We start from the raw sequence: 27,939 nt of genomic DNA, 5'->3' as shown, positions 1-27,939 counted from the left end.
GGGGCCACGCTCACCCTACCTCACTCTTCCCACTCTCTGCCTCATCCTTTATCCTCCAGCAGTTGGGTGGCCCCCAAAGATATCCAGGTCCTAATCCCTAGAACCTGTGAAGTATGTTACCTTACTTGTACTTTGCAGATATGATGAAGTTAAGGATTTTGATGTGGGGAGATTATCCTGGATTATATGGATGGGGGCTAAGTGCAATCCCAAGTATCTATATCAGAGGGAGGGAGGGAGATTAGACTACAGAAGAGGAGAGCAATCTGACCTCTCTGACCACAGAGGCAGACATTGGAGCCATGAGACCATGGGCCAAGAAATATCCACAGCTACCAGAAGGTGGAAAAGCCAAGGAAGGATTCTCTCCCCAGGAGTTCCCAGAAGAAACCGGCCCTGCCCACACCATGATTGTAGCTCCATGTGATTCAGTTCAGACCTCTGGCCTCCAGAACTGCAAGGGAATACATTTCTGTTGTTTTAAGCCACTAAATTTACGGTAATTTGTTACAGCAGCAATAGGAAACTAATACAAACCCTGTCAAATGACAGCGGTTCCCAAACACATCCTGCTGGCCTTTCTTCTGGGGTTGCTCTCCCCTTTCTTGGAGATGCCTCTCCACATCCTTTGCCTGCTTTACTCCTATTCCTTCTTTAAGATTCAGCCTCAGTACTACCACCTGCTTTCACCTGGTTGCCCCAGGCTGGGTGAGGATCCCTACTCCAGGTTTGCACCACACCTGAGCATTTCTTTACACTGCAGTCACCAAAAAGTATTATCATGATATTTAGGTATCTGACTCCCCAAGTAGGCTATGAGCCTCTTAGGGGCAGAAATCAAGAGCTGTTCTTCCTAGAGTCCTCCATGAGTAGTTTCTAGCATAAGGACTGGTACATAAGAGTCCTCGATAAGTATTCATTGAATGAATGAATGAATGAACAAGTGGTTAAAGCTTCTTGACCTCCTGGATGCAAGTAACTTTCATGTCCACTTTACTTCAGCAGTCTCTTCTTACAGCTCATACCCTGGCCCTTGCACCTGGGACTGAGCCCTAGGAAACTTCCAAGTCAAACATCAGCCAGGGTCAGGTCGGACAGCTGGGCTACCCACTGAGAATACTGCAAAATAAATACCACGGCAAACACCTAGGATACCAAAAAATAACAAAATAGTTGTTTGGGGGGTGGGGTGAGGATTAGAGCCTATGATGCAGAATGTGGTAATAACTAACTCTTTCTTAACATGACATTCCTTGAATTTCTCAACCTAGTCCCAGTTTCTTAACCAGTTCAGCTACTGCATTCCACAATTTCCATACCACCTTGATGATTCATAAGCCTTTACAACTAAACCAACTGTTCTTAACATATAATATGATTTAGTTACCAGTAAGGCCTACAATTGAAATTCTATTAGCCAATTAATACACTTTACATGGGATTATAGGCCTCCATTTACTATCTGATAACGGTACTGAGCTGAAGCTATAAATAAAGATTCCTTTTGCAAATTGTTTCTCTGCAGGAATTTTTACCTGACTACTGCAACATGATTTTCTTCTTTGTCAGAATGACAGGCTGTCATCTTCTCCAAGGTTGACAACTTCAGGGAGACTTTACTGATGAAAGGATGTAAAACAAACAGAAAAACAAAGATGCACCAGAGTAAATCAATAAAGAATTATAAACTTTAATTACATCAACAGGAAGAATTTCAAACCATGTTGAGAATTTATATTTTAAAATTTAAATCTAGTTAATGTATTCTAACTCTAACATAGCCCTCTAAAGTTAGAAGTATTTGTGACGGCAGATGGGCAGAACAATCATTTAGGTAGCATCTAGGAATATTGCTACAATTACTTTACATAAATAGAAATCCATGTCTTTATTAGTAAGATACCACACATCGTAGAGTAAAAATCCACGTAGGACAGGCTTATAAATATACATAAATCTCAAAATCAATCACAATTGAACATTAGGTACACAATTATTATAAAACAAATATAACCCACCAATGTCCATCTAAAGGCATAGTTCTTACAAAATAGTATTTTACAGACAGTTGCAAAAAAGTATATTAATACTCCTGGAGCCAGACTGTTCCAGCATATGAGCGCATCTGGGGGAATAAGGCATGTGGAGAAGGTGCATTTACTCTTCCAGGTGGTCAGGACATTCTGTGTGATGAAATGGTAACGGCTTTAGTGATCTGGGTGAATGGCACAACCACCACGCACCCCGTAACCCTAGAGAATCCATGGCTCTCCAGAAGAATAGAACAGAACAGCTATTTGCCTAATAGCCAATATCCAGGGGAAAATGGAAAACATTAGTTGAATATCAGCATACTTTAAGTGAAAAACCCCAAAGCGCTTGATGGTTCACTTATATTTTTAGTCACATTTAAAATCACGTTAATAGCCACTATTTTCATGAAAAGGAATTTATATTTATCTATTAAATATGAAAACAACCAAGTACAACTTGAAACTAAATAACTGATTAATTGAACAAGAAATCTAATTAAATATAAAACATGGATAGGTTGCATCTACATGCCATTGACTCAGTTCACACTAGGCTTAGTTCCTTAACTAACAGTATAGAAAAGTCAAACTCAACAATGATACTTTATTTTATATGTTCTTAACAAGTCATAGAATGTTGAATGGAGGAGGCAAGGTTTAATAATGGATCCAGGAACCCTTTCTGCAAACGAAATTACTATAAACTCAAGGGTAGTTTGGCCTGTAATACATACAATGTTTTATCTCTTGGTTTTTAAAGTATTCACAAGATCAGAAACAGAAACAATCCTGACAAAGACCTTCAAATGGCCATGGTATGTGTATATAATAGGCATTTATGTATAAACACATACAGACCTCATCATGTATGTACAAATATATATACAAACACTCTGAGAATAATCAAACTGTTCACTAAACATAACCAATTCTATTTAGAAAACAATACAGTTATATACAGCAAAGTATTCACATCTCAGCATCTGACCTCATGTGGTGGTTCTCAAACATGTTTCCATTATGATACACAAGGTGATGCCATAGTCACATGAGTAAAACACTCCCATACCGGGGATGTAACAGATTTAGATAATACTTAAAAACTGTCTAGAGGAAAATAAACTAGTCTGAACATTGTACAGTTGACCCTTGAACAACATAAGTTTGAACTGTGCAGGTCCACTGATACATGGATTTTTTTCAATAGTAAATACTACAGTGCTACATGTAGTAAGGTTGGTTGCCTCGTTGGACCATGTGACCATGGATAGGAGGAACCGCGGACATGGGAACCACATATTATGGAGGGCTTACTATAAATTATAGGTGGATTTTCCACTGCCTAGAGGGTCAGTGCCCCTAACCCCATGCAATGTTTAAGGATCAGCTGTAATCCACACCATGAAGAGCAACTGCACAGTGAAAGTCGTTCACGATTGGCACAGCTTAGATAAAATAAAACTTACCCAGCTCTGACTTTACTGACACCTCTTTCACATCAACTCTGGAAAACATATTAGAATGCAAATTCTAATGGGAATGCATTATCAAGATAACAATCCATCAACTATAATTTAGTTTACAAACAAATTACTAATGTCGATATTTTTACAATTAACCAGTAATGCATTATAATACATTATTCGCAGTGTCCTATACAATTGATCATGACACCTGGGCGTGCCTCTTAGCTGAGAGCAAGGGTAGGAAAACTACAGTCCACAGGCCAAACCCAACCTGCTGCCTGTTTCTGTATGGTCTGCAAGCTAAGAATGGTTTTTACATTTAAAAAGTTTTTTTTAATCTAAAGAAGAATATTTGTGACATGTAAAAGTTATATAAAATTCAAACTTGTGTCAAGTTTTATTGGAACACAGGCATGCTCATTGGTTTACGTATTGTCTGCAACAGAGTTGAACAGCTAAGAGACTGCAAAGTCTAAAATATTTATCATCCGGACCTTTACAGAAAAACTTTGCTGACCCATAGGCTAGAACTAAGAATAATATACAACCTCAGTGGTAATACCCCTTAAGCACAAAATCCTGAATATAGACTGTAAACTTAATTCCAGAAACAGTAGTAAAAAATATGTGGGATGGAAATCCATCCCCGAGTTGTCCAAACCTTCTGATTTCCTTGATGACAAAAGCCAACTTAAGATAATTAAATATGGCTCTTGCATTTTGTCTGAAATCATGTTTGCAAATTCACCTTTGAGACTACAGTGGAGCAAGAAAAGGGCATTGGACTCCAAGTTAGAAGACCTGGGTTTTAGGTAGTCACTTTAAAAAATTAACTAAGACAAATACATTCTAGTCTTGTCCAATCTGTGTATTATTTTTTAAAACTACTAAACACACTAAAATGACTGGTAAAATAAAGAATCAAAATGTTTTTAAGAAGAGAAAAAGCCGATAGAAAGTAAAATGTACCCCTTTCCCCAAATATAACTATAAAAAGTCCTTCTATTCATTGTAAATTGCTAAAGGGGAAAAAAAAGCACCTGGCTAATTTGAGTGTGGATAGTGGGTTCCATTTAATAAAAGTTTTAATGAATGTGCATGATGGAAATCACATCACCTCCCTAGGTCTCAGCTGCCCCTCTTTAAAATACGTGCATTGGATAAAACGGCGTCTAAAGTCCTTGCCAACACTGGTAATTTATGCCAAATGCCTAGCCTCAGTTTCTTCATCTGTAAAATTGGCCTAATAATAGAATCTACTTCCTATGGTTGTTGTGAGGATTAAATGAGTTAATCCTTGTAAAGTGCTAAGAAAAGCACTAAATACATTTAGCAGACATTATTATTCTACTTAGGCATTTACAAAAACACACTGGTTGGGTTTCTCCCCTGCAACAACTACTATGTTAGAAAATGGAATACAGAGATGAAATAGGAGTTGATTCTCCTACATTATGGAAGAACGAATAAAACGGGAGTCTACAGAGTTTTAACTTCAATATGTCTATAAATTGATGATTCTCTGGCATGACGGTTAAATGCTGTTCTGCATCCCTGGTCTGTTGAATTCCCCTTTCTGAACAATGATTATTGTTAAAAATGTCAACTCTGTTTTACAGGGCAAAACAGCATTGTTACGAAAGATCTTTCGATTTATGTTTCAAGGGACAAAAGTTCAGTGTTTGCTAAAGGAGTGATCACAGGTCGAAGAATATAAAAATGTTGACCAGTCTAGCAATGTATATGGAATCCAAGCTTTCTGGACCAAACTTGCCATGGGAGTAGAGTTTCATTTATTTATTCATTCAACAAATGTTTGCTGGGTACCTACTATGCAGTCGTGTCTGTTATAAGGATGAGTAACAGGAAATGGTCCCTGCATTACAGAGTTAGCAGGGAGGACGAGCCAGCAATTACAGGAAAGTGAGATGAGTAAAATAATGGGGAAGCCGAGTGTGCTCTGGGAGCATTTGGCAGGGACCTGGACCTATTGATACTTAGTGCAGGGGACTGGAGGAAGAAATACTTATTCTGTGACCTGACAGGTACATAGGAGTTCAGCAAGCCCAGGAAGTGGAGAATGTTTGGGCACAGGGAACGTCATGAGAGGTGAGAAAGCAGGTCTGAAGAACTGAGAGCAAATCAGTCTTGCTGGGACAGAGCAAGGTGAGGAGTGGTGACAAAAGATGATATTGGAGGTAAACAAAGTGGTTTGCATTTCACACTAATGGAAATGAGAAATCGTTGAAAGTTCTAAGCACAAATATGCAAAACTGGTAATCCAAGGAAAAACAATTCATGAAACAATTAACTTGACTTGAAATGTAAGCAGAAGGAAAATCCCTTAATTTATTCCTTCCCTGCCTGCTACAGAGACTAGCTCAAGTCTCGATTTAGTTTTAACCTATTTATGGCGGAAATATTATACACATGAGGGGGTGAAATATAAAAATATTTGCTTTCTTATTTACAACGTGGGTGCCTGCATACTCAGTGTCCTCACTGCTACACAACCACTGTAGCTTAGGAGGTGATGCACAGGCCATCCTCAGCCAAGGCTGGAGGGCTTGGTTATGAGTCAGGTGGAGCCAGGGACTTGAACCCGATGACTTGAGTTTGAATCCATCACTCACTTGATGTCATTTCACCTCTGCCCACCTGCAATGAGGATTGTTTCTCCTACATCCCTGGGATGCACGCAGTAAATGTCACAGAATCTGGATGTTTTCCTTATGTTTTTTTTTTGTTGTTTTGTTTTTGCGCAGTACGCAGGCCTCTCACTGCTGTGGCCTCTCCCGTTGCGGAGCACAGGCTCTGGACGCGCAGGCCCAGTGGCCGTGGCTCACGGGCCCAGCCGCTCCGCGGCATGTGGGATCTTCCCAGACCGGGGCACGAACCCGTGTCCCCTGCATCGGCAGGCGGACTCTCAACCACTGCGCCACCAGGGAAGCCCTGTTTTCCTTATTTTTGTTCAGTGCCAGAAGAATGTGAAAGCTTCTCTCAAAGGAGAGATGGCCTTTCACTTCTGACATGGATTCCAAGGATGGCATTAGAAATCACAGTCTCCAGTGTTGTTAATCACAAAAACCACAAAGTTGAAGCCAACTTTAAAGCAATGGGGTGGGGAGTTGGGGGGGAGCCAGAAGACTCCATAACTCTACAGTGGAAATGTCTCAGCAGCATAATTATACCCAGAGACTCTTCCTCTAAATGGGCTGTTAACTCAGTCAGTTGGAATAAAGGAACATTTGGGTTCCTTTGAACAAAGAAAATGCATTAAGTCAAGACATTATTATAAATTATGCTGACTGCCAATCCAATTGATGTCTGAACATTTGAATGGATACTCTAAGTAAATTCACTTGATGGGTCATTTCGCATTTGCTAATTTAAAAAAAAATGTCATCTTTAAAATGTTTCTACTCCAAATCTCCACAATCTCCAAAAATGTTAATTTATTATCAAAATGCCTTGAATATTCAAGATGATTTGTCTATTATAATACACATTTAATCATACTCAATATATGGTGACTGACAACAGAATTAGCTGTAACCACAAATGAACACCTTAATTTATTAAATACAGTGGTAGTAGAGTCCAAATTCTAACTTCTAAGAATGCCCATTTTTTTTTTAGCATTAATATAATTTTACATCTTCAGGAACACTCACAGTTCCATTTCTAACCTTTCCAAGCAGCAAAAAAAAATGTGTTCTTTTAGCTACTTACTAATCCAGAAGACACTTCAAATAAATATGAACCATTTTCATATCACTATCATCTCCATCATTCTCCTCATTAGCTGTGTAAGTATCCAAATGCCTTCATGCTTTATGAAAATTTGAAAGTTCTTCTGCCTAAAAGGCTGGCTGTGAACTTGGGCCATCCAGTGAGGTTCTCCTTAGTATTACTCCAAGTAACTCTCTTGAGCTGTAGTTGGAAGAGTAAAGGTTGTTTAGAGACATGGTTTCTATGCCTAGCTTTCTCTACCTTGCTATGTGTTATCTGACCAAGTAGCCAAGGCGACATGGCACGAGAGTCATAAAAAGGGAGCCTTCCTGGGTCTCAAATCCCATTCAGTACGATGGCAATAATAACGTTCATCAAGCCAACTCAGAGATGTTGGGAAGCTCAAATAAGAAAACATATTTGAAAGTGAGTGCTTAGAAAAGTTTTAAGTACTTTCCCAAAGTATGGGGTCATTATTAAACAATCCTCTTCGCTTAGAAAAGAAACTTGCTCTTTCTTCCAGAAAGCTGAATCATATAAGTCTTTTTTTTTTTACATAATAGAAGCTAAAATTATACTGCATATTTTTTAAAAATATACTAAAGACTTTCTAATAATGCATTGAATCTGTTGGCTTTGCAGCTGTGGTTAAGGGGTTCCCATCAATAAGTAGAAGGTCAAGGCAACAATGAGAAGCAGACAGAATGGAGAGGAGAAGGTCTGATAGGCAGCTGATGGCATAAAAATGTCCTCATACTTGTAAATACTGACAACACGCTCTGAAGTCGGTGGTGAGTCTATATCGTGTCGGGTGATGGAGCCTTTAAAGAGGAAAGAAATAAAAAGGAAGGGGCAATAGAAAAAAGGTACAGATTTAAAATGATACATGCAAACCACAGAAAAACTAAACTTCAAAGAACAAGAGCTACTATTTTTTTTTCCAAATATATTTTTTATGTATGGCTCATTAACCGCTCCTGACCACATGGACTCCCTTGCAGATGGAAGTCTATGGGATATCAAGTGGTAGCCTGCCCAGGCCAGACCAGAGAGGGTGTGGTGTGCTGTGTGTCTGTATGTCTGCATGTCTGTCTGGCAGAGTGGTGTGGAATGGTACAGAAAGTAAGAGGATTAAGATACCAAACAAGCCTTTGGATGGGAAACGTTTTTTGACCTGTATGCAAAGGCTGCTTAATAAGCTGAAATTGATAGGAAGGGCCTGACCTTTGGATTAACCCCTATGAAATTTAGGAGACTAAGGCATATGAATTTAGAGCAAAGATCTTGGAAATAGGGCTCAGAGTGAGGGTTTTTTAAGGTACTATTTGCTAGAGAAGCTGTGTCCAACTGGACATGTCAAGCCCCTGCTGCCGTGTCCGTGCTGGCTCCTGTTAACACAAACCAAACTCCTCCGGCTGGCAAGAGTTCTTCTCTCAACTGGTCCCATTCACCTCTCCTCCCTAACCTCAATCATTGGTCACCTACATGAATTCCCAGGCTTAACTATGTACCTCCAATTCATACCTTTCTTGAGGGAAAAGCTAGATACAGCTACCAAGAGGCAGAACCAAACTCAAACCCAGAGTTTTAGATTCCAAATCCCATCATTTAAAATGAGTTCATTTCTCCAGCCTAAGACATAGTTTATTTCCCAGGGCACTGAAAGTACTCAAAGGTATAACTGTAGGTCCACTGTCGGTAACCTGGGAAATAAGCAAACGGAGAAGGTGTCACAAATCTGGAGGCATCCATATGTTTTCCCAACTAGAAACAGGCAAAAAAAAAAGGGTATAAAATCTCCAATCGATCAATGGGAAAAATTTGAAGAGGAAAAAAAGATCAGATTAGGCAACGGATAGCTGATGAGAAAGATGCAATTCCCAGAATGAGTTCTCATACAGGGACTGAGAACAGCTCACTTCCATCCTTGGTCAGGCCATCAGGCTGATGAACCAGGAAGAATGCTGTAGACACAGTGTAACTTGATTTTAGCAGCCTCTCAAAGGCTTCATGATATGCTTGGGTCACTGTTGGGGAAATGCTGAAGAGCCTTGCCGCCCAGAGTGAGGTCATCAGTGGACCAACTTGTTAGAAATGCAGAATCTCAGGCCCCACACTAGACCTACTGAAAACTGCATTTTAACAATATAGCCAGGCAATCCCCATACACATTAAAATTTGAGGAGTAATGGGCTAAACAATAGGATAATTTGGTAGATTTATGATCACCAGAATAGTCATAAAGTGAGTGTCAATCTCTAGAGAAGTCGCCAGAGGCGCTTTCCTGTTCAGTATTTTTCTATTTAGAGCATAGGAGTTAAGAGTACTCACTGATTTTGAAGTCAGACAGATCTAGGTTTGAATTTCAGTTCTTCCATTAATTAGCTATATAGCCTTGAGCAAGTTCCTTAACCTCTCTAAAATGAGGGTAATTCCTACAATTCTGGAGGACGTGGTGAGGAGTAAATGAGACCATTGTGAGAATTAGAGTCCACATACCATATACAGCAGACATATGATCTGTTTCATTAAGCACAGAGCTCATCATATACTACCTTGTATATCTTGCTCTAACTATGCATGTGTATCACTTGTCCATTTCTGTGTTCATCTGTGTAAGTCCATTATAACACTCTGAAGGCAGAACATTCATATCGCCTCTCTCTCTCTTATGTTAGGCAAGTGCTCATCACTCTCTCGCCCAGTAAATAAGGACTACAAGCACAGCAGTGTCTGGTGTTTAATTCAGATACCAAAATGTAAGCTTACCCTGAATGGCTGGACCCCAAGCAAACAGATAATACCAACTTAAATGCAGATCAACAATTGTTTCATCTCTGGGAACATTCACAGGCCGTTTAAATCTGCAGGTGACCCGATTATTCTCAAAAACTCCTTCCTCATCTCTGGCAGGATTTCTCTGAATCTCCTTTGCCCACTGGCCTACGTTATAGAAGTGCTGTACGCGCACCCTGCCGTTGTCATCGTGGACGCAGGCCATGACATCATCACCACCCTAACACGAAAGATGATGGAGAAAAAAGTCAAAGGTGTGTCTTTGGCAAACTTTTCTGCTAGAAAGAAATTTCACTCCGAAATATACGATCCATTAACTCTGTAATTGGAAGCCCCACCCCAAAAAATTGTTCTAAAAGCCATTAAAAATCTTTAACCAGGGACTTCCCTGGCGGTCCAGTGGTTAAGACTTTGCCTTCCAGTGCAGGGGGTGCGGGTTTGATCCCTGGTCCGGGAGCTAAGATCCCACATGCCTTGCGGCCAAAAAAACCAAAACATAAAACAGAAGCAATATTGTTAACAAATTCAATGAAGACTTTAAAAATGATCCACATCAAAAAAATCTTAAAAAAAAAATCTTTAACCAAGTGACCAGAGTTTGTATCACCATAGCTGACATCGAGTGCCTCCTAATGAGCCATTTAGAGAAGAATACATCACCAGCTCTCCAGCAGTCCTGCCGAAAACACAGACACTAACCTAATCATAAGCCAACAATCAGACAAACCTGAATGGAAGGTCATTCTACCAAAAACTGGCCTGTAATCTTCAAAAGGGTCAATGTCATGAAAGACCAAAAAGAAAAGAAAAAAGAAAAGATAAGAAACTATTTCAAAATAAGTAAGACTAAAGATACATGACAGCTAATGGTGTTCCTAGACAGACTCCTGAGTCATAAAATAAAAATTTCTGTAAAGGGCAGTATTGGGACAAAGGGCAAATTTGAAAATGGACAAGTATATTTGATAATACTACTGTATCTATGTTAAACTTCCTGAAATTAATAAACTATATAATGAAAAAGAATGTCTTTGATCTTAGGAGATACCCACTTAAATATTTAGGGTTAAGGGGTCATGATATCTTCAATTTAACCTCCAAAGTTTCCAGAAAATAATAAAAATAGTAAGTAGTAGCAGCAGTCAGAGTTGTTGTAGTAGCAGCAGCAGTAAAGAGACATAAAGCGTATGTGGCAAATGTGACTGTTTGAGAAAAAGTGATAGTGGTGACAGTTCCACACCATGAATGTAACTGATGCCACTGAACTGAATACTTTAAAATGGTAAATTTTAGGTTACGTACGTTTTGCCACAATTAAAAAAGTTACCATTTGGTGAATCTAGGTGAAACATATATACAGGAGTTTATGGTCCTATCCTTGCAGCTTGTCTGTAGGTTTAACATTTTCGTAAAAAACAAACCAAAAACGTTATAGGTGTTCATCAGTTATAACAAATGTACCCTCCTGTGAGGGATGCTGATAATGGTGGAGGCTCTGCGCGTGTGTGTCGGGTGGGTATGTGGAAATCTTCTGTACCCTCTATTCAATTTTGCTGTGAACCTAAAACTGCTCTAAAAAATAAAATCTAATGAAGAAAACAGTAATGCATCGTTTCAAAAAAAAGTTAAAGGTTATTAAAAAAGGGCTCCATTTTGCTTTTCCTGTGCATCAGGTTCGGAAAACTTTTCAATCTGTGCTTCTTGGAGTAATAGGAGAAGAAAAGAGAGACCTATATTTTATTTTTTTTGAGACCTATACTTTAAAGGCCTCTAGATAGCAAAATGTCAAACATAAAATCTGAATGCTCCTCACTCGACCTCCCTCCTCTGAGCCCCCTAATCGTAACAGCTGCATCGTGAGTGCAAATGCATTCCAGGACAAGAAATGGTCAATTGCACTGCAAGCCAGCTTCTGGGATGACACACACCTGCCGTTTCTCCTATTGACCCTAAAGTAGGAGATAAGTGATATAAATTAGTATCCATGCCGTCTTACCAGGTGGACCCACTGTCTTACAGCCTGGACTGAGAAGTGCATTCTTCTAGTGACTCTCCAAGAACAAACTCACTGGAGCTCTGATTGCTTAGCCTGATCCCCCAGTCTCTTCTTACCGCCCACATAAAACCTATGTCCAATCCACCAGCAAAGACTGTCAGCGCTACCTTCAAAACATATCTGAAATCTGAGCCCTTCCCACCACGCCTGCTGCCATAACCCTGGTCTGAGCTGCCCTCCTCTCATTGGAAGAACCTCAAAACAGACCATGTGAAGAGAAGAAGCAGCAGCACATGCAAAGGTTCAAAGGCCTAAGAAAGTCTGGCTATTCGGGAAGCACCTTGGCACAGTGAATGGCAAATGATGACGCCCCAGAGGAAAGAGAATGCAGCAGAGGCACAGACAGAAGCAGAGGTGAGGGATGGTCAGCTACCTGGGTTCCTGCCTGTTCCCGTTCACAGTCCTTTCTGAGGACCGGATGTGTTCCTGCCCATGCACACTGTGGAAGACTGAATCGTTGGACACAATTCTGCACTCCCCTGCTGTTATATTATGTACATACACCTTCACAAGGCTTCTTGCTAGAGGGAGTGTACTTCCCTGCCCCTTCATTCTGGGCTTGGCTGTGTGAATTACTTCAGGCAATGCAATATTATCAGCAGATGTGATGTGAACACAGGTTTGAAATAAGCTTGGATGGCTCTCGTGCTTCTGCCTCTGCCATGAGAAAAACACGCCTGGGTAGCTACTGGTTCCAGAATGATTAGAGAATACCTGAATCCAGGCCATGGCCTGGAGCCAAGCCCAGCTGAGTCCCAGCCAATCCACACACATGTGAGCAAGAAAGAAATGCTTCCTGTTATCAGCCGTGTAGTTTTGGGGGCTCTCTTGCAGCAGTACTGTGGAAATAACTAACGAATACAGGTACCACGAGACACCTTGTATTCTCATAAGCAACCCTTCCATCTCCGTTTAAGCTAGCTTGAAATTTCTTTTCACTTGTAATCAGAGAGCCGTAACTAGTATAATTGTTATAAGGATTTGATCAATTTACTTGCTTTACTTTGAAAGAGAAAATTAAATGCCAGAAATCGGCTTCTCCCATTTAGAAGTGGCGTCATAACTTAGGGAAACACAACCGTGCTCATTCTCTAAAGTCTGAAGTAGCACAGCAAACTAAAGAGAAAAATTAGCTTCTATCATGCTTTGTGTCTTACCATTTTCTTGTCTGAAGAGAATCCAACAGCTACCCAACCATCTGTGTCTGCACTCAGCTCAAATTCCACATCAGCCCCTATCATCCGGTAGCTAAGGAAGTAGTCACAGGTCTCTGCATTACAGCCCGGTTTGCCATATCTATAGGATATATCAAAACAGATATTACTGCTTCCTCAGCCACTTACTCAAAATACATCAACAGAACATCTGTGTGTCAGGCAGGACGCTCAGCAATATTAATAAATAAATTAGATCTTTGCTACCTGGGATCTCAAAACCCCAGTTTCACTCAGGAGAGACCATGGAGACGGAATGCTCCTCTTTATCTACCTGCAAACTGAGGTCCAGAGATGGGAAGGAACTTACCGAGTGAATCAAGCTGGAACAGGACTGAACCTGGGCCTCCAGGCCTAGCCAGGGTTCTCTACGTGTTATTAGAGTTTCTCAAATATTAATTATTACTGAATTATCTCTGCATCCCTTTTAGAGAAAAAAAATTCTCTGAGTTAATAATTTAAATAATTACCAGTCCTTTTCACTTACAAATTTTCAATTAAACTAACAAAAATGGGCAAATTAAATATAGATTAAACTGCAAAACCAGGAACTTTTAAATTCATAGCATTCACGTGACAAATGAGGTCATTTCACTGAAAGCGACTTTCTGCTTACCTGCATGTCGTGTGTCTGAGTGGACTCTGCAGGGTCTTTATTTTGAGCATGTTCTTACTACTAGACATGACTCCACTCCCCTCCACTTTTATCTACCTGAATTGCTCCACAACACTTACACATACAAGGCACCAAACAAATGCCTCATCTGGTATTCACTGGGCGCGAATGCATCATTTATTCATAAAATTTGCTTTTGCTCTATCGGGCTACTTGGTGCTAATACAATTCAGACACTAAAGTATAGAGCACTGTAAGGTGGGTTATCCAGATAACCAGATTATGCGTTTGTTAATCTGTTTAAGGAGCATCACTGAAATGAAAACATGAATTTAAATTTTCTTCCAGAGGACTTGTGGATCCTTTAAGGATCAGCAAACCCTAGTTTCAGGAACACTGCTTTACACCATTTTCAGAAACGACAGAAAGTTGTAGCAACGGGTGGGATAATCTAAGCTCAGATGGAAGGTATCTAAAAGTGCAGGATGCAAGGCTGCCAAGTATTGACGGAGGAGGGAGACAAGGAACATGCAGCTCTGCTGGCAGATACCCTGAGAAGCTGGCAGGAGGTGTAAGCTCAAGACCACAGGAACTGGGCTGAAAAACCTGAAAAGGGCGAGGAAAGCTAAAAGAGGGGCGAATGGGCCAGAAAGGAAGTCTCCCTGAAGCCAGCAGGGCACTAAAATGCCTTCGCTTCTCAAAAATATCCCCTAATCACCAGAAGTATTCTTTGCTGGCTATCTTCCCCAATAATCGTATCACTGGATTTTTAAAAATTCCTTAGAAATACACTTGTAATCAAAGAAAACTCAAAACCCCCATGTTCAATTGTTTCTCCTTGAGCACTGAACCAAAAAAAAAAAAAAAAAAAAAAAACCAAAACATTCAGTGCAGTGGCCATCAAAATCTTTACTCAAGGACAATTTGTTTTAGGAAATAAAGGATTCAAAGAAAAGGAGGCTTTCCCAACAAAGCACAGCTGTCTAGAAGGGAGGCCCACTACTGTTGTCTACACTACTGTTTTCTAGCTCCAGCCCATCACGTCTTGACAGCATACTACAAATAATCAGGCAGGAACTCACTAGATCTGAGACAACTAGCTAGACACAATAATCAATGCGTAATGACTAGTTAGTATCATACAGCTACCCATAAGTCATGACTATTGATTTGAAAAGGAACTGGGTCTCAGGCACATCTATTATTGCCTGTCCCATCCACACCCCTGCTGAATAAGCAGAGACATCTGTGTTATGTGATTCTTTTTCCTACAGCCAACTGGTTAGACACCTGAGCCAATGGCGTACAGTCATAAATGAAGGCCTAGAGAAGAACGTTCTAGGGCCAACGGGCATGCTACAGCTCAAGGCTTGGAAGACTGAAACCTGGGGTGGCCATCAGAAACAAGCCGCATCTCTGCTGAAGTTATGAGGGGTACAGGTCCCTGGTTAGAGTGAACTGCATGCAATTTAAATACTACCTTGAGAAGTAAAATCAAAGTCTTGGCTTTAAAGTTATCCAACTCGCAGATCTACCAACCTAAAGCATCCCTTAGTTTTTCCACAGTCATCCACTTTGATTTTGGCAAATGGATCCACAGGAGGAGCAGTAGGGAAAGGGTAACCTGGCCAGTGAGAATAAATAATGGTTAGAAAATCCAGGAACAACGTTTCCAATGAGAAATGCTTCTTTTTAGTAGGTTGACTATTCTCTAGCGCACGCGTCTAGAAATGGTGAAGGCCTCAGAAAAGAGCTTTGTTGAAGCCTAATCACCCTTCTCATGAGGGGCAGGTAGGGGCACACATCTTTGAACCCAGCCTTGCATGTTAACTGAGAAAGGGCTTTTTCCTCATTTACAGGTAAGGAGCCTGAGGCACTGAAAGAGGACATAATATCATACCCACTGGCTCACCACTGTCCCCTGAGAGTGTGAAAATCACAGTTTTATACAATACACATGTTCTAAGAGAAAAAATAAATGAAACATTTCTATATTTGATAGCAGAGGTTTTCCATTTATAGCTATATGTTATAATATGATTTTTCTGTTTCTCTGAACTTCCATTTTTCATTAAGCTGTATAGAACATTTTATCTCATTAATTCTTTAAATAAATCATTTCATGCATCTTTCTTAACATCATAATGCATTCAACCACACATCAGAGGAAAGCCTGCATTATGCTTCCAGTCTGTGACACAAATATTTTTCTTCTAGGCTGTCCACTCCCTGCACCATGTGTGATTCACCTTGTATTTTCTGCCCAGCACAGTGCTTGACACTGGACATTGAATGATTGTCAAATGAATAAATAAAATCACCCATAGATATTAGGCAGTGCGAATACACTTAAAAAATTATTGTATTAGTTTTTCTTTTCTCACTATTCTGAAGTCCTTTCTTTGTGATTTGTAATTTTTTTAAATGAGGTTTTGTTTACTTTGTTTCATTAAATTATACTTAAAAAAGCCAACAGCAGATGCAAACTATTACATTTAGAATGGATAAATAAGAAGGTCCTAATGTATAGCACAGGAAACTATATTCAATATCCTGTGATAAACCATAATGGAAAAGAATCTAAAAAAAGAATGTCTATATGTGTATAACTGAGTCACTTTGCTGTACAGCAGAGATTAGCACGACATTGTAAATCAACTACACTTCAATAAAAGAAAAGTCACCAGGCCACATTTTCCTGGTTCATATCTGTGCTCTATGGACAGTTCATCTCTACTACCCTGGATCTTGATCACACACTAAAGTATAGCCCTACCTTTTCACCATCTTTAAGTACTTGGGCCAGATGCATTACTTTTTCTATTTTCATGCTTATTTTATGCTAAGTCGTAAATCCACTTAAGTACTATAGACTGAGTCCCACCTTGGATGAGTTTTTTGTTTTTCTCTTAATATTTATGGAGTTCGATGCTACTGTGATAAGCATCATCCTATATGTTCTTCCTCTTATTTCTCACTACAATGCTGTGGTTATTTTTTCTCAGAGTATTTATCCAGGAATGCAATGACTACTTATGTTTTTAAGGTTCCATAGGTGTCTGAAAAAGACAATCTCTTGTAATGTTGCTTCTGACGCAGGTTCACCATTTCCTTCCATCATCCTTACTACTTCCTAGCATCTAGAATAATACATCAGCATATAGCAAATTTCCAGCTCAATAAATGCCAGTAATTATTACTATTGGATTATTATTACTATTAATTTTTTAAACTAACCATTGGGTAAGATCGTCTCTAGAAGAATGGGTTTCTAAGCTCCAAATAAGAGCAAGTTCTGGAACAAAGCTCACTTATAAATGTATTGACCTAGCTTATTAATGTTGGTAAATGGCTTATTTCTCAGGGCTTTTCTAGCACTGATTTCCTATTTTATATGCTTCTAAATCTTGGAATGAGAACTTTTGTTGTCAAATGAATTTGGGCATCATTTAATAATATCACATTTTCTTCTCATTTTGTAAGATGTTTTGTTTTTTTAAGTATAAATTTATTTATTTATTTATTTATTTTTCACTGCACTGGGTCTTTGTTGTTGCACACAGGCTTTCTCTAGTTGTGGCGAGCGGGAGCTACTCTTCGTTGCGGTGCGCGGGCTTCTCATTGCGGTGGCTTCTCTTGTTGCAGAGCATGGGCTCTAGGCACACGGGCTCAGTAGTTGTGGCTCGCAGGCTCTAGAGCGCAAGCTCAGTAGCTGTGGCGCACGGGCTTAGTTGCTCCGTGGCATGTGGGATCTTCCCGGACCAGGGCTCGAACCCATGTCCCCTGCACTGGCAGGCAGATTCTTAACCACTGCGCCACCAGGGAAGTCCCTGTAAGATGTTTTGTAATAAAGAATTTGATTGGTTTTTGTCCCTGGTTCCTGGGAAGGAGACTCTAAATCCTTGGAATTTCCCAATGGGTCTTTCTTATTCCTGAGCCCCTTGGGTTCACACCTGAGTTTATGCTAAGAGATAAGATGACTCAGAATGGGGACTGGTCACTAGAAAGACGAACCACGTGATTAGAGGTTTGGGGCTTTGAGCTAGCCCTGCCTCCAGGGAGGGGGTGAGGGGCTGGAGATTGAGTTCAATTCTGTAGCTAATGATTAAATCAACCATGCCTAGGTAATGAAACCCCAATAGAAACACTGGACACTGAAGCTCAGTGCAGCTTCCTGGTGGTGAACACACTGATATGCCGGGAGGGTGACAAGTCATGATTCCATGGAGAGGAATCCTCTCCTTCCAGGACAGGACATGGAAACTGCATTCATGAGCCCCCCAGACTCTGCCCTGTGTGTGTCTTCATTGGCTGTTCCTGAGCTGTATCCTTGATACTAAAACTGTTATTGTGTGTACAGCCCATTCCTGAATCCTCTGAGACATTGTAGTGAATTATAGAACCCAAGGGGGGTTGTGAGTGGCCCCTGGATTGGTAGCCAGTTGGTCTGAAGTGAGGCTAGTCTTGTTGTGGACCATGCCCTTTAACCTGTGGGGTCATTAGTGCCAGAACTGAATTTCAAGACACCAACTGGGGTTGGTATCAGAATATAAGCAAAGCAATATTATATTTTTTTTCCTGAAATTAAATGATCTACTATTTGGAATAAAATAAGTTTGGACCACGTGCCAATATTTAAGCTCCTGTATCTCAGCTACAACCCAGCCTCTACGGCCAGCTGTAGGATGGGCTAGTACTCTGCAAACCACATCTCTCCTTTGCCAGCTGGCTAGGTTCTGCCGAAAGAAAACATTAAAGGGAGGTTGGGAGGCAGGAGGAGGGAAAGACCATTTGTTCCTGTTTGATTGCTGTCCAATATGCAAGTCCTCAGCAACTCTACTTCATCCTTGCATTGGCAGTCGGTTTGAGTTTACAGCTTTTTTCTAGACTCCCAGGACTAGCCTCTTCAAAGGAACCAGCATCAGCTGGGCAGACAGCCCATTCTCAGAGGATAGGCTGCACCTCTGGGGTGGGGTTGGGAGTGGGAGGTCCCTTGTCTGAGCTCTTGGCTCTCACAACCTCAAGCGCTTCTCTCTGCTCTCTCAGCCCCAGGGCCAGCAGCCGCTTCCCAAAGTGACTTTCTCTGAGCTCCCTTTTTGCTTCTGCAGTCCCCTCAATACCTTTTCAGACAGCTCCCTGGGCTGGTTATCCTGTTTTAAAAAGCTTACAAAATTGGTTTCTGTCTTTCTGACTAAACCTTGATGGGTAGAGAGTAAGTGTATTAATCCTTGAATAGCAATACAATGGAAGTGTTTGTGAAAAACCATCTTATTAGCAGTTATCATCTTGAAGCCTAGAGAACAAAGATATTCAATTGGATCTGTTTTACATGCACTGTACAATTTTATTGGAAAATTATGTTTATTGTAGAATTCTAATTTTTAAATACCCTAGGTACACAGAATTAACGATATTTCTTGATTTATGGAACACTCCGTTGTATGGATATACAACATTTTTTTATCCATTCAGGGGCTGACAGACATTTGGGTTGTTTCTACTTTGGGGCTATTATGAATAATGCTGCCATGAACATCTGTGTACAAGTCTTTGTGTGAACATATGTTTTCAGTTCTCTTGGAATAGAATTGCTGTGTCATATGTTAACTCTACGTTTAACCTTGTGAGGAACTATCAAATTATTTTCCAAAGTAGCTGCACTGTTTCACATTCTTACCAGCAATGTACTGTGGGGGGGTTGGGGGAAGGTCCTTTTTTTTTTTTTTTTTTTTAATTATAGCCATCCTAGTGGGTGTTAAGTGGTATCTCATTATGATTTTGATTTACATTTTCTTAATGACTAATGATGCTGAGTATCTTTTCATGTGCTTATTGGCTATTTGTATATCTTCCTTGGAGAAATGTCTATTTAGAGCCTTTCTCCATGTTTTAATAGGGTAGGCTGTCTTTTTATTATTGAGTTGTAATGTATTAGCTTTTTTTTTTTTTTTTTTGCGGTACGCGGGCCTCTCCCTGTCGTGGCCTCTCCCTTTGCGGAGCACAGGCTCCGGACGTGCAGGCTCAGCGGCCATGGCTCACGGGCCCAGCTGCTCCGTGGCATGTAGGATCTTCCTGGACTGGGGCACGAACCCGTGTCCCCTGCATCGGCAGGCGTACTCTCAACCACTGCGCCACCAGGGAAGCCCTGTATTAACTTTTTAATCTCTGCTATGTCTAGGGTTATTTCTCATTCCTAATATTATTTGTCTTCTCTCTTTTTCTCCTTATCAATCTTGCCAGAATCCTATTGTGAGAGTTAATTTTATGTGCCAACTTGGCTCGGCCAGGTGCCCAGATATGTGGTCAAACATTATTCTGGATGTTTCTGTGAGAGTGTTTTTGGATGAGATAAACATTTAACATTTTGTATCAGTGGACTCTGAGTAAAGCAGATTGCCCTCCATAATGTAGGTGGGCCTCATCCCCAGCTGGACAGAACAAAAAGACTGACCTTCCCCAGGCAAGAGTGAATTCTGTGGCAGGTGGCCTTCAGACTTGAACTATAACATCGGCTCTCTCCTGGGTCTCCAGCCTGCCAGCCCACCCTGCAGATTCTGGACTTGCCAACCTCCAAAACTGTGAGCCAACTCCTTAAAATAAACTTCTCTCTCTCTGTCTCTCATCTATATATACATACACATCCTATTGGTTGTGTCTCTCTAGATAACACTGATCTACTTCATTCATATTTTCAAAGAATCATTTCTGGCTTTTTTGATCCTCTTTACTGAATATTTGGTTTCTATTTCATTAAATTCTGCTACTTCGTTATTTCTTTCCTCCTACTTTCCTCAGAGTTTTTCTTTCTCTAACTTCACAATTCTTTGGCACTTCTCCTTTTCTTCTATCAACGTTTAAGCCCAACAATCACTGCCTCCAGGGGTTTCTGCCTGGACATCCCACAAGCAAAACAATTCCAGACGCCCAACACTGAGCTTCTCCACCTCCCAAATGCCCTTCCTCCTATGTTTTCTATCTTAGTGAAGAATCCCACCACCCAACCCCAGTCTCCCAACCCAGAAACCCTAGATTCCTCCACCTGGAACATTTCCTCCGTCACCATTCCTTTCATTCCCACCCTGAAACATAAGCCTGCCTCTTGGCTATTGCACCGCCTCCTATCTGATTCCCCCACTTCCCTTCTAATTCTTCCACCAGCGCCAGGTTTCTAAAACAGAAATCAGATCTTGTCACAACGCCATTTGAAGACCTTTACTGGCCTCTCCCCACCCCCTCCTATCTCTCCTACACTCACTCGTCTTCCTTAGTCCTGAGATGCATGCGTCAGACACCCAGCCATGCCAGCTTCTGCTTTTCCCCTTAGCTTTGTCCATGCTCCCACGTTTTTCTTCTATTGAAGTATAAGTTGATTTAGAATGTTGTTGCTCCCACCTTTTTATTACTGGTTTTTGGTGGTTTTGTTTGTTCCTTTCCCTCCACTTTCCATTTTAGTGCTTTCTTTCTCTTTATCGAAAATTAAAATTTGGACGAAGACCAAATAATATTGGTTTGAGGCACAAAAACCTTTCTATTCTCCTTCCCTTTCCTTCTTCTCACATGTGCCCTTTAAACCCCTCCAATTAACTGTTCTGTTTTGGAGGATGAAAGCCATTTTTACCTCCCTTCAAGAGGCACTTATTGTCTTGGTTCATTTCTCCAGGTTCTCAACATGCCTTTGTTGTTTCCATTCTTGTCTAACACGCAGCCACTATCTGTTCCTCTTTTGCAATCCCTTGGGCCTGTTTTGCCATACTCCACTAGGTGGATAATGGCTTCTCGTTTGCTATTTATTGCTTCTAATTAACTGCTTGGATCACAGCCCTCAGGTATTAATTTGGTACTTAATTCCTTGAAGTTTTAACCAGAAATTATCTGTTCAAATCTCTGAGAGCTACTGCATCAGCCTATTTCTCTTTCTGGACTGCCTGAATCGTTTCTGCTTATCAGAACCATATAATGAAGCAAAAATGTCAAGGGACTTTGTAAAATGGAACATTCCACCCACGTGGAGCCCGTTTAGCAAAGCTTTCATCATGGCACTCCACCACTCAGGAACCTGCAGTTCCCAACTGACTACCCCATCAATTCCAAGCCCCTCTTTTCAAGTTTGCCCATAAAAATGCCCCATCCCGCCTGTTCCACTGCATTTCCTAGCACATGTGTTTAGAAGAGAGGTCCACGGGGGCCCTCTCTTCTAAACATGCTGGACACCTCGCACCACCTTATCCATAAAGTCAATCAACAACAAACCCACCCGGTTCTCTGCTACTTTCTAGCTGTGTGACTTTAGCTACAATATTTAAACTTTCTGGGGGTCAGTTTCCTTAACTCCAAAGTGGGAATAGCAGTAGTATCTAAGTCAGAGTGTTGCTATAAAGATTAAAGTTAATATGGGTAAGGTACTTAGGACAGTGCCTGGCACACAGTAGGCACTTAATAAAAGTCAGCTCCAGTTAGTGTTATTATTGGGTTAGATTCATGGATATGAATTAGATGTAGATTATTTACCTTTCAATTATTTACCTTTTCTGTGATTTGTTTCGGTTTTATTCTCCTGCCCCCAAACTATATATATATATGCTGTTTCTACTTTGTCACTGAACAAGGTGACACTATCTTTGTTCAAGCCCAAGTACTATAAATACTATAAATGAAATACTATACATGAAAAAAAAAGTGTGCATGTGCCTCTGTGTGTGAGTGGGGGGGGGTGTCTTTTTATTCTCAGTACGTATATATGCACCACAAGGGGAAAAGCATCCCAAATGTTTATATGTATGGGGATGAGTTATGTATCCACATACAACACACAGTAGACGCAGGAAGAATATAGGCAGATGAAGGAACTCCTGCCCTTCCCCCCAAGCTCTGTTCTTCTCTCTACTGCCTTACTAGCTCTTTCCCAAGGTGGGAAAAATTGTGGTCAGAACTCAATGGTCAGAAACTCATTGACTGGGCCATGTTTTACAAGCGGTCAGACTACTACACCTTAAAGATAAGCAACCTTGAACGGTGTTCCTTGTTTCCTTCCAAGGTAGGGTATGGCCCAAGGGCAAGCCAGCTACCATCATCCAAGTGGCTGGTTGATGAGTCTCAGGGTTCGCTCCTCAGACCTGGTCTGTAAATCTTAGCAGCAAGGAAAAGGGAGCAGCAGGCTTCACTTAGGACTTAACCCTAAGCCAACACCCAACTCCATTTTTTTCAGAGAAACCTCAGAATAGGAGGTTTGCCCATAATCATGTGGTAATCTGTTTTATATTTCTACTGTTCTGAATACATAGATTCTGGCTTTGAGAACCTCAAGGGTAAGAGGGTATGAGTGATAGGAGTCAAGCACCAAGAACCTATCCAAACTGTTAACCACAGAGAGCACAAAGGGTCACAGCACAGTTAGACAGTGTACTCTGGGAGAATATCTTGCCTAATGGCAGGGAATGGGGGGAGAAAAGCAGAGAAGCCCTCTGAAAGAGGCAGCAACTGAGCTGGGACTGTAAGGCTGAGTAGTGCAGGCTAAGACATTCTGAAATGAGACTGTCTTAGCCCGAGAATTCTGAAAACAAGCATCATTAAACCAAAATATAATTTAAATTAAAAAAAATGAACACGTTAGGGGGTGATGAGAAACATCGAATCAGCCAGTGTTCAGTCTGTGGCCTGGGGGTCTTGGGCAACCTGGACACTGGAGAAATGGTCTCTGGACAAGGTGGGTAATGGTCACTGGGCTCAACCAGAGTTTCAGGGAATTCTCCATGCCCACCCCATTATTCTAATTCCCTTTTTCTGATTTCATACTACTGGGCTACTTTTTCATTAAAAATTCAGTTTGTCGGCAACTTTGAACCTGAGAAGGGGGTACCCTGCATAAAGAAAACAGCCCAGTCACTAGAAAAAGACAACCCCACTTGTACTGATAGAAAGATAGAATTGTTTAAAGGTACTATTTCTACCTCTTCATTTGCCACTTCCTCCAAAATCAACTGGTCTCCCTCCTTCCTTCTCCACTGAACTCATCCCAGGAAAATCCACCCATTACCTCTCATTTCCTGAATCCATCCACGATTTTAACTCTTCACTGGGCCTCCCCATGGCATGGGACACTCTTCCTGATGCCTTTTTCCTTTGTCTCCTGGGTGGGAACCCATTCTGGGACATTTCCTCGTTCTGCTTCTCCATCTCTGGCAGTACCCTTTTAAGGCAGTGTCACTGATTATTTCTAAGGATCTTGGGAAAGTCTCTACTCAGGACCCACAAGGCTAAAGCCTAGGCCCAGGGTAATCTAGTAGATGTGCTTCCCCTGGGAGGCTCACCCCACAAACAACCCCACTAGCACCCACCAGATGGTTGTAGGATCAGCCTTTGAAGATAAGTGAAAGGATCAGAGAGAAGAGTAGAATGGGCAGTGAAAGCTCAGAGTGAGGGAAAGGAAGGAGTGAGAGATGGTTGTAAATGAAAGTTGGGTCAGACAGAAAATTCCTGATAAAGGAGTTTAAGCTTCCTCCAGGGAGTAGGTTGGAGCCATTGCAGATTTTTGAGGGTTAGAGCCAGGCTTCAGGTTGTATGTGCAGAATGGGTGAGAGTGCCAAGCAGTCAAACTAGAGATTTGTACACATATCACAGGCCCTGCTACCCCTGTAGGGTCACCTCACCTAAGTGCCCTCCCCCTTTTGTCTCACCAAAGTCTCTCACACTTCCTGGTTCAACTCTATAAAGCTTTCCTTTGGGCTGCAGCCCACCTGATGTCCATGTTCATAAAAGTGCCTGGACTGAAAAAAAAAAAAAAGTGCCTGGACTATACAACTAACTTCATTCTCTCTATATATACAAACTGACATAGAATCTGACTTTGTTCTCCATTTGTTAGATGCATGTGCCCAATGAGAATAAAATTTCTCATGTGCCACCTTTGAGTCACTTAGCAGTGTACTAGGCTGACTATGAACAGAATAACTACATATTACATGCTTTCAAAAAGCGATGGATTTTGTACTATTTATTCTTTTATAGAGTGACAGATTCTACTTCTGCTTGTTGTTCCCCTACTCTGCCCCTGCATTCTTTCCTTCTCCCTGACCACATGGCTACCCAGCTAGAACACTCTACTTTTCAGCCTCCCTTGCAGCTAGGTCATGTAATTAGGTTCTTGCCAAAGAAATGTGAACCGCAGTGATTTGTGCAACCAGCCTAAAAGGTAATTGTTTGTCCTGAACTTCCTCTCTTTCTCCTTTCCTTAAGCTTGAACAAAGACGTGCAAGCAACCTGACTTCCACACAGATGAGGACAAAGCCTTAGAGGGTGGGGGAACAACATCAGGGAAAGAACCTAGGTCCTCGAATGACCTTGTGGAACAGAGCTGGACCACCTGCCCAGACCAGCCAGACTCAAGTGAAAGAAAAATAAACTATCTTATTTAAGCCACTGTATGTTGGGGTCCCTGTTTCAGCAGTTAAGCATCTACCCAACTAATGTATTTCCCCAAATCCATTTCTCCATATAATACAGTAAGTCCAGCTTTTGAATTGGGCATATTACTTCCCAGATAAAGGCTACATTTCCCAGCCTCCTCTGCACCTATGTGTGACCATATGACTAGGTTGTGGCTAATGAAGTGTAAGTAGAATTGTTACATGGGCCTTCTGAGCAATCTCCTTATAAAGCAGTCAGTGACCTTCGACTGCCTACTTCTAGATTTCTTTACCTGACAGAGGAACTTCTATCTTATTTAAGCTATTGTTTGTTTGTTGTAGGTAACTAAACCTAATCTTAAGTAACAGATACATCCAGCGTCGTATCATCTGCTGGGACACACAACATTTCAAAGCCCAACTTGATTCTTGGATATTCCTCTTAGCAGAAGAAAAGGAAAATCACTTTCCAAATTGCAGAAGTAAGAAGCCAGTTTCCATTCCTTCTGAAGAAAATCAGCTTGGCTTTTGTGCTCACTGAAACACTGCCTCTACAGGGAGGTCATTGAGGGACAAACACCCTGTCTCTGGGCCCACCAGGCCCCAACAATGGTGGCTCACACTAGGGATGCATGACATGTGGGAAGACAGTAAAGAAGTGGGATGGAAGTGGGGAAAGAGATGTGACCCGGCTCTCATGGGCAGGGCAGTGAGCACGAACAGGACGCTGAGCTTGGGACACTAGCCACTGCAAATTTAGGTCCATACAGACAGGGAGGAAATAAGGCAACATCTCTCTTTAAATTGGGATTTCTGCTTCCCACCAGCTGCTCTTATCTCACACACCCTAGGCCAGATGGCAGTCTCCTCCCTTACCACCCTCTACCCCAATCCCTGACAGAGACAGAGAGTGGAGGCCAGATGCTGAAAACTGGGGGAGCCTAGACTCAGCCCCACCTGTCCGCAGCTTCGCAGGACTTGGTTGACCACCTGCCTCTCCCGGCCTCAGTCTCCCCACCTGTAAAGCCAGCAGCGGGTGGAAGGCGCTGACAGCTCTTGAGACCACTTGTCCAGGCGGATGGGTAGTGGGAGCCACGCGCTCCCCGTCCGGGCCTCGGCCGTGCCGGCGCTGCCTCCATTCGCATCCTAACCAATTGCCCGCCCCCGCCCCCGCTCCTGCCGCCTCCGGTCCCCGTCCCGGGTCTCCGCTCCCGCAGCCCCTCATCCTCCCGCAGCCTCACCCTCCTCGGACAGGTAGCGTAGGTCGTAGAACTCCCCCGCGAAGGTGCCGTAGGAGGAGTCGTGGCGCGGCACCGCCTCGTCGGAACCCGAGTCCCCTCGCGCGCGGCCCCGGGGCCCCCGGCCCCCGGCGCCCGCGCCGTCGTCCGCGGGGCTGGCGGCACAGGCGACGGGCCCGGCCAGCAGCAGCAAGAGCAGCGGCGACCAGGCCCTCGGGCGCTGCCGGCGCGGCCGCGCCATCGCTATCCACCGATCCCGCAGCCAGGCCGCTCGGGCCGCAGCAGGGGCGCCGCGGGCGCAAGGTCGGTACTGCGCGGCCGCCGCCGACAGCACGCGCCCGCCCCCTCCCGCAGCCCGCGCAGCCGCGGAGCCGCCCGCACCCGCCGCCTCCCAGCCTCGGTCTGCGCATCCTCGCTTGCGCTAGAAGCCTCCCCTTCTTCCTAGCATCCTCTCCTCCTCGCCCGAACTCTCTTTCTCTGCCTCCGTTCTTTCTCCCATTTCTCCTCCCTCCCTCCACGAGTCTCTCACAGACACAGATTTGGCCCTTCTACCCTCTTGCTACTACTCAGAAAGTGGTCCGCGGAGCAGCAGAAGCATCCCCAGAGGCCAGCATGTTAGCATCACTAATCTCGGGCCCCACGGCAGACACGTGACTCAGGTTGCATTTTACCAATATCCCCGGGAGACCCCAGTATACGTTTACATTTAAGAAGTGCCCCCCGGAGGGTTCACCTTGAACACACCTTGTCAGAGTCACTGCTTCCCCCACCTTGTTCCAGCACTTTTTGGTTTATATAAAGCACTTACTATATCCATTACTTCTTGGGATCATCACTGAAAAAGTTGAAATTGCAAGATCCGCACTTTATACATAGGTTAACCGAGGTCCTTAGGGCCACTTTAAACATAGGTAAACCGAGGTCCGAGGTCCTTAAGGTCTAGTTTCCCGAGGGAAACTAGAACCCAGCTCTTTGGGCTGGATTCACATAGATTTTTGGCGTGTGCAGTCAGCAGAGGCTGCCGGTGCCCTTGCGTAACGTGCCCCCTTCAACACCAGGCAACTGGTTTACTGGTTTCCCCACAGCAAGCACGTTCAGGCCTTGGCAGGCCCAGACCGTGGAATTCCCGACTTTCCCAAGTCCATTCCTGCCGCTTGCAGTTCACTTCCGGTTATTTACTCAGCCATTCATTCATTCATTCATTCACACCAAGCACTTAACTACATGCCAGGCCTTTCCAAATGATGGTTTTGGAGTGATAACACATTCAAACTGCTAAGCTGTTTTCCTCTAGAAAACATGGATACAATTCTTTTTATGCTAGTATTGCAGATCCAGCATTCTAGCTTGCTTTTAAATTTTATTTTATTGCATAAACAAACAAAA

The 27,939-nt window shown here is 42.3% G+C and overlaps 1 protein-coding gene across 3 annotated transcripts; it reads right to left on the bottom strand.

The window, feature by feature from the left end:
* Window positions 1-6,449: 6,449 nt before the first annotated feature.
* FRRS1L (ferric chelate reductase 1 like) lies at window positions 6,450-26,890 on the bottom strand. 3 transcript variants are annotated; one of them, XR_004350218.1, is made up of 5 exons: window positions 26,557-26,794; window positions 15,453-15,537; window positions 13,241-13,379; window positions 7,989-10,247; window positions 6,450-7,432 (listed from the first exon to the last, which is right to left on the bottom strand). XR_004350218.1 is itself a non-coding variant. In XM_032633821.1 (5 exons), the coding sequence occupies exons 1-5, from the start codon at window positions 26,792-26,794 to the stop codon at window positions 7,880-7,882; spliced, it is 882 nt and encodes a 293-aa protein (XP_032489712.1). In that variant the 5' UTR covers window positions 26,795-26,890; the 3' UTR covers window positions 6,450-7,879. The 3 variants fall into 3 exon arrangements, 2 of the variants coding, with proteins under 2 accessions (XP_032489712.1, XP_032489713.1); XM_032633821.1 differs by having other exon boundaries at window positions 6,450-8,052; window positions 10,001-10,247; window positions 26,557-26,890; XM_032633822.1 differs by having other exon boundaries at window positions 10,001-10,247.
* Between the last annotated feature and the right edge of the window lie 1,049 nt (window positions 26,891-27,939).

The sequence above is a fragment of the Phocoena sinus genome, chromosome 6, assembly GCF_008692025.1.
Source record: "Phocoena sinus isolate mPhoSin1 chromosome 6, mPhoSin1.pri, whole genome shotgun sequence".
NCBI classification, from domain to species: Eukaryota; Metazoa; Chordata; class Mammalia; order Artiodactyla; family Phocoenidae; genus Phocoena; species Phocoena sinus.
This window is presented reverse-complemented; position numbering and strand designations above follow the sequence as displayed.